This window comes from Myripristis murdjan, chromosome 19 (assembly GCF_902150065.1).
Source record: "Myripristis murdjan chromosome 19, fMyrMur1.1, whole genome shotgun sequence".
Classification (NCBI taxonomy): Eukaryota; Metazoa; Chordata; class Actinopteri; order Holocentriformes; family Holocentridae; genus Myripristis; species Myripristis murdjan.
Genome location: NC_043998.1, coordinates 28,288,023 through 28,297,235, shown reverse-complemented (window position 1 = coordinate 28,297,235; position 9,213 = coordinate 28,288,023). Strand labels below are relative to the sequence as shown.

At 44.6% G+C, this 9,213-nt stretch overlaps 1 protein-coding gene across 1 annotated transcript in view; it reads left to right on the top strand.

Annotated features, from left to right (window-relative positions):
• LOC115377564 (protein phosphatase 1 regulatory subunit 3C-B-like) overlaps positions 1–7,836 on the top strand; it is a 10,572-nt gene extending 2,736 nt beyond the window's left edge. Inside the window, exon 3 of the mRNA XM_030077377.1 lies at positions 334–7,836. Coding sequence (XP_029933237.1) covers positions 334–920 — 587 coding nt within the window. The 3' untranslated portion in view covers positions 921–7,836. The remainder of the gene's footprint in view (positions 1–333) is intronic.
• The last annotated feature ends 1,377 nt before the right edge of the window (positions 7,837–9,213 follow it).

Below are 9,213 nucleotides of genomic sequence, written 5' to 3'. Positions count from 1 at the left end.
TGGGAAGAGGGAGACATGAAGAGATCTTGAAAAATAAGAATAATCCTCCCCATGAGTGATGATACCGATGAAAACCAATGGCTTCTGTTTAAAATGAAAATTTGAGTGTGACTCCTTTTCAAATATTGTGTTCTGACTTCCAGAGGAAAGCCGTGTGGTCACAACAAAAGTTCATAAGATGCTAAACATCAAATAAATAATCCCTCAGGGAAATTCTCTAAATTATTCCTGTCAAGATGCTCGCTGACCTCTTCTTGTTTTCGTGGTGCTGGTTGGTAAATGTCTTTTAATCAACTCCCAGGATTCTGACTCTGCTGTATGTTTCTCTGTCAGGTCCTGCGGAGCGAGGCTCTGCTCTGGTTCTGGACTTTACCCAGCCGGCTGCAGACTATCTGGACCTGAGGAACCGACTCAAAGCTCAGCAGGTCTGCTTGGAGAGCTGTTCTGTCCAGGAGCACTCGCTATCTGGCACTGTCCAGGTCCGAAACATCGGCTTTGAGAAATCTGTCGCAGTCCGGATCACCTTCGACTCATGGCGCTCCTTCCAGGACGTTCCATGTCGGTATTTGAACAACGTCTATGGCTGTCCAGACATAGACACCTTCTCCTTCTCCATCCCGGTCCCGGAGGCCCTGCAGCCATCTGAGCGGGTGGAGTTCTGCCTTCAGTACCAGGCTCAGGACCAGACCTTCTGGGACAACAACCACGGGAACAACTACCGGCTGCTGGCATCAGAGCTGGACGGCAACGTGACCCGGGGCGCCGACAGAAGCACAGGGCTGGACATCCCGAGAGAGAAAGGAGGAGATGGCAGGTCGGAGGTGGAGTTTGATCCATTTGGAAGCCCAAGGACATCGGCTGGGATATTCCCCGAGTGGCAGAGCTGGGGGCGCATAGAGAACACCACTCCCTACTGGTGAGGATGCCACAGGACATTTTCCATGTCTCAGTCACTCTATTTTGTTTTACTGAAATGAATGAACCAGAACAACCACAGATGGAAAGAAAACAATTGTAAATCTTTGTAAAAGATTCACTGGATCTTCATAGAAGCGATGTAAAGTCAGTGCTTTACCCTCTGGATTTTGTAAGATGTGGTGGCTGGATTCACTGTGGGATTCTTACACCTCTTTACAGCAACAAACCTAACTCACGTCAGTGAACAGCTGGTCTCAGGACAGCAGGCTTCAAAATATTCCAGCAAATGTTTAACAGACATCATGGGAGCTTCTTTAAAAATATATAAAGATTCATAAGAACAACCCAACAAGTCATTAAGGTCTCAAAAGGCCTCTAATTTGCAAATGCGACAATTGTTGCCGGAGACCATTTTTGCACTAAAAGTGCTGAGTAGCACACAAAAAGAGATTCACAAAGACCTAAAAAGGATTTATAAGGGCTTTCTAAAAGCATCCAAAGGAATCACTGAACTTCATAATTCTCCATAATTCTTCCACAAGGACCAAAAAGACTCTGTGAACCTGCCGAGGATTCATTAGGTCTTCAAGGCCTTGTGTTCAGCTCCACGAGGCTTTAGAAGACCTCAGACAGCTTAAGACAGATTCATGAGACTTCCCAAGGATGTTTAGTCACTTACACATTGCTGTGATGTGTTTTTATGACGTCACAGAGAATTTTCATAAGGATTCAAAGGCTCCTTATTTATAGCAAGACCAGCCAACATGACATGCATCCAAAGGATTTAATGAGCCTCACACTCCACCAGCTGAAGCTACGTCCACAAGACACGATTTCTTTGAAAACACAAATTTTTCTTTCCATTTCCACCTTCTGTCCACATGAAAATTGCATTTTTGCTCACAGAAAATTCAACTCTGGGAAAAATGTCTCCAGAGTGGAGTGTTTTCTTCTTCTGTGGTGTAGCCTTTGAACAGGAAGCAGTTTGATAAATGTGACGTCTTCTTTGCTTCCTGCTCCCAGCAAGACGCCAACCTCAGACTCTGATCCTGCACTTCTTTTCAACAACGTCGACTCGTGTGACTTTGAGGAGGAGCTCCACCTCCTTCTCTGTCCATATGAACCGCTCAGCCTCGTGTCCATCAGCCCACCTCATGTTCCCTGAAGGTGTGGACGTTGTTTAGACGTTTGGAGGTGGACTGGCTCTTGCATTTGTAGCAACAAACTGATGTTCTGCGCACGCCCTCGTCCACGGGACGGATGAGTTTCTGTGTTCCTGTGTGGACAGAGAGATTTTCAGAAATCATCAGACCTGGAAGGAGTTATTCAAAAAATAGGCAAAAGGATGAGTAAAGTTGTGTTTTCAGAAAAATCTATATTCATGTGGACATGGCAGGAGCATCCGTGTCCTGATTTTGAAAAACTGTGTGAAGATGCTGGAGAGAAGGAGGATTCACAGACTCCACATCTGTTTCAATGATGTGGAGTTCTCCAGTTCTTCAAGATGGCATTTCCTGCACTTTCTCCTTATTTCCTTCTTTCTTCCTGAACACATATCCCCTCCCTTCCGCTTGGATTATTGACTCTGCACAAAGAGTTCACCTTCAGGATGTGCAAGTCTCAAAACAGCTCAGCACCTAGACAGAAAGGCTTACTGTACCAGCCGAAAACACTGTGTTCAAAAGATTTAAGAAGCCTCAAATGAGCCTCTTTCTACCCTAAAACAATAGGGTCTCAAAAAAAGTGTTATAGACAGAAAATTTTACTTTATAAATTTGTGCTGTCGACTAAAAAAAAAAACAGGAAAACACTTCAGACTTTAAAAGTGAAAAGTGTTGCTGCCCTTTCCTTCGTGTTGAACCTCGATGCCTTCAGCTCGGAGCTCAGTTCACCTTGAGTTCAGCAAACCAGGACCTTCTCAAATCACATTCATCTGCTCAGTGTTCTAACGGGAACACATTTGTGTGGCATTTACATTCCACATGAGTCACTAGGCTCATTCCAGAGAGACTGACGATGACAGCATGAAACACAAAACCCTTAACATGGCCTTAGTTTTACCTTAAAATTCCCCTGAACGCACACTCCACTCCTTAATGAGTTCCTCATTTCTGGGAGAAAATCAAAATTCATTTTTTGTTTAATCCATGCTCAAATCCCCTCAGTTTTTTCATCCAGTGACCTCTTAAAAAATAAAACCCTGAATTTTAAAATGCCAATGAAGGTTTATATTCAATAACAAATTAATTAATTATTCATTATTGATAATTTAAGGAGAATCGACTGAACTCAAAGTGAACTGAGCCCATCCCTGTCTCGTGGCATGAGACCCAGAAACTAAACAGACCTGAACCTGCACTTTAGTCCGTGTTGTCCCAGGAGCGCCACCATGTGGTGTCACTGCAGCTGCTCGAGGAAGTTTCAACCCTGATGTCACTTTATATGCAGGTTATAACGCACCACCGCAGCTTTAGTTGTTGTATTAGGATGGTGAGTTTCTGTTTGCGGGTCAGAGCCCCAACATTGTGGTTGTCAGTCCTTCCTGTCACCTCGCAGATTCTGTTTCCTCAGACTGATGTCGTCTGGCATGCAGAAATTAAACCAGAAAACAAGAAAACAGCCTTGCAGACACAATGAATCTTCCTTTAAGTCCCAGTTCATTACCACTGAATTTGAATATAATATATATATATTTATATATAAGATTGGACTGGAACTGTTGAAATTCCAGGAGTTTCTTCCACCAGCAGCAACTTGATAAAAACTGTCCGGCCCGGCAGTGTGTTTGTTTTCATCCGGCTGGGTTTCACCTCCACGATCGATGAGTCTTGTTGTTTTTTCTGCGATCTTCTGCTGTCGGGAGGATTTGATCATCAGCCTGCTGATTGGTCGCTCTGCTCTGACTGTTTGTTTGTGGGCAGGACCAGAGGCTATTGTTACGTCTGCAGCTGCAGAGATTTTAACATTCAAATATTGTGTTTTTTAATGCTTTGGTATTTTCCTTTAACACCGTTGTGTTGGTTTAATGAGCTAACAGTGAGCAGACAGTAGTGTTGGTTCCCCTCAGCAGCAGCAGTGGACCAGCTCTTGTCCAAGTGTCTTCATAAAGTTGCAGAGACATGGGAGGCTCTGATTGGCTGGCTGCTTCTCCTCTTGGTCATGACATCACCGCTGCGGTCCATTCAGAGAGAGAGGGTTCCCCGCTGAGATTTTCAGGAACACTTTACAATAACCGTCATTAATAAATGGTAAATTGGTAGCTATTAAACTTTAATTAATGGTTTTATTTACAGTTAACATGAAATGATAATTAATGTTGACTTATTACATAGTAAATGATGTATTAACAGTTTATTCTTGCACAGATTATAACATTTTATTTATTTGTTTATGATTATGTAATGATTTGTAAACCTTTAAGAAATCATTTTGTTGATTGTTTTGTGAACTTTGTTTATGGGTAAAAATTGGTTTGTAAACAATCTATAAACATAACTTTGACAGATGTTATGAAGTTGAATCTAAAGTCCATAATAATGAAGCAGCAGGCGGTGAGTCAGACGTTTGAAGCTGCAGCAGCGTCACTAAAGATGTTCAGCTTCCTGAAGGCCATCCAAGTAATGTTTCAAGTTTCACTGCATGAACGTTCACTGTCAACCTCTGACGGCCTCAGACTCACCGCTGGCAGCTTTATTAACTAACTCATTACCATAATCATCACTTACAACTTCATAATATCTGTCAAAATAATGTTTATAGTTGCTTTACAAGCCAGTTATTACACATTAACAAAGTGTTATCAAATATCTGCCATGTGATGTTTGTTGATTTCTTCAAGGTTTAGAAATCATTATGTAATCATTAACAAATACTGAATATAGTAAATAACATGTTGAAATGTGTGCTGCAATAAACTGTTGAATAGTTTACTATGTAAAAAGTAGATAAATATTATCATTTCATTGTTAAGAGTAAATAAGTATTAACTTAAGTTTAATTAACTATCAATTTAGCATTTATTAATGATCATTATGATAAAGGGTCAAAAAATTTTCACTTTTCAAACGTCCCAGAAGCTCCACGCCAAATGTAAACAAACACCATGGCTGACCGTGAAACACTTTGTTTTTTTTTGTTCTGCAGCAGGTGCACAGCGAGAACCGTGGAACCTTCTCGTAAACTAACAGCGTCTGGCGGCGGCCACAAAAGCCCCGCCCACAGTTTGGCGTGATGAAGGTTAGGGTGATGATGAGGAGGGCGGCTGCTCTGCACACGGAGGTAAATGTTCTCACATTCTTCTGCACCTGAAGTGAAGAAGTTGCTGTAGAGAGGACGACTCGGCGTGCACTCGTAGGTTTTGGGTCAAGTCTGTCTGCGGCTGCATGTGAGAGGAACCCTCGCTGGGTGGAGAACCCTTTAGAACGCTGCATGGCTTAAAACCTCCCACACCAGTCCTGCAACTACAGAAACAAAACCATGAAACTAATAATCCAGTTTTTCCAACATTTGAAAAGCTCCTGAATGGAGTCTGCTTCAGTGAAGGCAATGAGGCTGGAAGTGTGTGTGTGTGTGTGTGTGTTGTAGAGGTGTGTGTCCTGCTGGCACACACACACACACACACACACACACACTCTGCACACTGTGCACCATGCCTCGGGCACAGCGCCTCTCACCATGTTGACCTGGAGATGATGAAGGACGATGTTTTGTTTTGGGTTCACTTTCTTCTTCTCCAGCTTCCAAACGAGTGGAATTATTTGCGGCGTCATTTTGGAAGCCAGGGCGGCTGGGAGGAGCGAGGGTTTGACTCGATTATGATGTTTACAGTTTGGCGGTGACCCTAAATATGGAAGGCAAATGATACCAGGGCAGAGCAGCAGCTGCAGACGCTTCCTGCCTCAGCGCTTCGCTCAAACCTCTGACCAGGAAGTCCTGTGTGTGTGTGTGTGTGTGTGTGTGTGTGTGTGTGTGTGTGTGTGTGTGTGTGTGTTTGCCTCGTTCATGTCATGCAGGAAGAAGTGAAAGAGGACGATGTCTCTTTGCTCTGAAAATGTTCTGTCCCTCTGCTGGTTTGATGCAGTAGACGTGCTGCTGGTGTCTTCCTGCCTCCAGGTGCTTTGGGTTTGGGAGTCTGATGGGACCAAACTGGTTTGAACCGGTCGGCCCGGCGGTGTTGGGAGTCTGATGGGACCAAACTGGTTTGAACCGGTCGGCCCGGCGGTGTTGGGAGTCTGATGGGACCAAACTGGTTTGAACCGGTCGGCCCGGCGGTGTTGGGAGTCTGATGGGACCAAACTGGTTTGAACCGGTCGGCCCGGCGGTGTTGTTGCCCTGAGGCATTTTGTTGCAGTGAATATTCCCACGGGACATGAACGCAGCATCATCAACAAACTGAGCAGATGTTAGCTTCATGCTAACAGGGAGGGACCGTCAGCTGCTGTAGCCAAGTGGCTGTTAGCTTGTGGCTAACACCAACCGTTGCTTTCATTAGGAATGCTAACAATGCTAAGAACCCCACCGCAGGAAAATAACAGTAAAACTCCTCGTCTCGGTTTAGCTCTGAGGCACAGCTTTTCCTTTTTAATAGTGGTGAAGATAAATCTTGTTGTCATGGTTACTGATGCAGGCGGAGTCGAGAGAACCCGCGACCCGCACTTCCTGTTTGCTCCTGTAGCCGCCGCGGTTTAAAACGCCTTTTCTTCCAGTGCTCTTACCTAACTGTGCTAGCTGCTACTGCTGTGTGTGTGTGTGTGTGTATGTGTGTATGTGTGTGTGTGTGTGTGTGTAAATAAACTCCTATGCAGTGAACCAGATGGAAGTGATGAGCCTGTGGAGAGTTTGGCTGCTAGCCTGTTAGCATCACAGCTAATCATTCTGCTAAGCCCCGCCCCCTGCATGCACCTGTTCAGGTGCAAAACATCAGATTTCCTGCAGAGTTAGCGGCACTCGAACGCCTCTCAAATTCACAAACACAAGCAGACAAAGAACTCTGGAAATGAGTTCCCAGCAGCCAACATCTGCTCCTCCTGTTGCCATGGTAACCTGATATTAGCAGGAAGTACAAGCCTCTGACACTTGAAAACATCAGCTGTTTCCATGGCAACAGCCTCGGCAGGACGGTGGAGCCAACATGGCGGACCGGCCAAACTCTCCATCAGCGGCTCTGTGGGTTTGTATTTTTGGGGGCGGAGTCAAGTTAACGAGAGAATGTGACAGGAAGTGATGGACGGAATCTGAGACCTTCGTTTGTTTGTTTGTTTGTTTGTTTGTTTGTTTCCTGGGAAACCACAAACGGTTGGTGTCTCAGTAAGTTTGCCAGAAGGTCTCGGTGGGCGGGGCTTTGCTCTGTGCTCAGGAGTTAGCATCAGGAGTTAGCATCAGGAGTTAGCATGCTAAGCAGCAGAGAAATCAGAACTGATTCACTTTAATGTTTTCTTCATCTAGAAGTGCTAACAGTGCTAATGCTGCTAATGCGGCTAACGCAGCAAACGCAGTGTCAAACTGCCTTTTAAAGAAAAGTCTTTACTTCTCTGAGGAAGTGAACGACACTAAAGTCAGTCATGTTAGCAGGGCTAGGCTAATGACAGGCTAGCTGCTAGCATGCTAACACCTTGGAGCAGAGCAGGGCGTCCTCCTGCCTGGCTGCTAGCTGCTTGGTTAGCCTGAGTTAGCCGGTGCTAACTCAGCGTCAGCTAACCCGGCTAGCTTGTTAGCTGCTGTGCGTTAGCTGCTGTAACCTAGCAACGCTGCAGTCTGAAGTGCAATGTAACAATGCTCTACTGAAACAGGAAGTGATGTAAACAGGAAGTTGAATGTACAAGTTGACAGATGGAATATTTTTGTAATTCTGGTTGACAGTCTGACTGTTCCTTTGTTTCTCCTTTCAGAATAAAAGTCTAATGTTGCTAGTGTCAACAGAGTTTGATTCAAGTTTATTTTACATTATTTGATTTATTTTTTCCATCTTAAGTCTCTGTTTTGAATTTAAGGGACATGATCAACAGAGTTAATCACAGTGTACCAACAACAACAACAACAACAACAACAACATGGTAAACATCACGGTGGGATCCTCAGCTGTTCCTGGTAAAGACGTTGACTGGGACTATTTCCTGCTGAGCGCTCCGTCAGGGCGGAGGGATACAGTTTAATGAAGTTCCTCAGACACTGCGTGAGCGAGTCTGCAAACACAGCCCATGTTTACTGTGTAAACACTGTTACCATGGTAACACGGTGTTTACTGTGTAAACACTGTTACCATGGTAACACGGTGTTGCCCTGACACTCCCTCCTCTTCCTGTTGTGGATGGAGGCTACCTGACCTGCTGCCGCTGTGTGTGTGTGTGTGTGTGTGTGTGTGTGTGTGTGTGTGTGTATGTGTGTGTGTGTGTGTGTGTGTGTGTGTGTGTGTGTATGTGTGTGTGTGAGTGTGTGTGTGTGTGTGTGTGTGTGTGTGTGTGTTAGTGTGTGTCTGTGTGTGTGTGTGTGTGTGTGAGAGTGTGTGTGTGTGTGTGTGTGTGTGGCGGTGCAGAGTGATCACGTATGTTGATGATGTTCTCATCTATATTGATCTGCGTCACAGCCAATAAGATCGAGTCATGTGATCCTCGCACATTCAACACACATCAGATAGACAGACAGACAGACAGACAGAGAGACAGACAGACAGACAGACAGAGAGAGAGACAGACAGGCAGACAGAGAGACAGACAGAGAGACAGACAGACAGACAGATAGATGTGTTTAGGGGCCAGTTGTTCAAAAAATGGAATCCAGATTAAAATTATCCGGATTTGGAAATCCCATGTTTTGCTATCCAGGATCAGAGAATCCGTCTAAGTTTCATGCCAGTTTTTGGAAGCAACATGGGATTGGATCACCCAGATCCAGATACACAGTCTTCAAGATTACCAAATCCGGATTACCAGTGCTTTAAATGGGACAGATAGATAATCCTGTTTTTTTTGGATCAAAGTGAAACGTTTTGAACAACATAAACTGAAGATTTGACCCAGAAAAAAACAAGATTGGATTACGTGATCTAATCTGATTGCAGAATCCTTCTTTCCCTTTTGAAAAAGCCATTTTCAAGGTTTGATCCAATCTGATTACCGAAATCTGATCAGATTACCTTTGAACAACGGGCCCCAGCACCTCGCTGCTCTCTGGTTCTCGGGTTCAGCTCTGAACCAGACCGGCTCAACAGAACCATCCCTCGCCTTCAAAATAAAAGTCCTGCCTGCAGCCGCTCTGGGTTTCAGGCTGAACTTCAAACCACTCTTTCCATTCATTTTT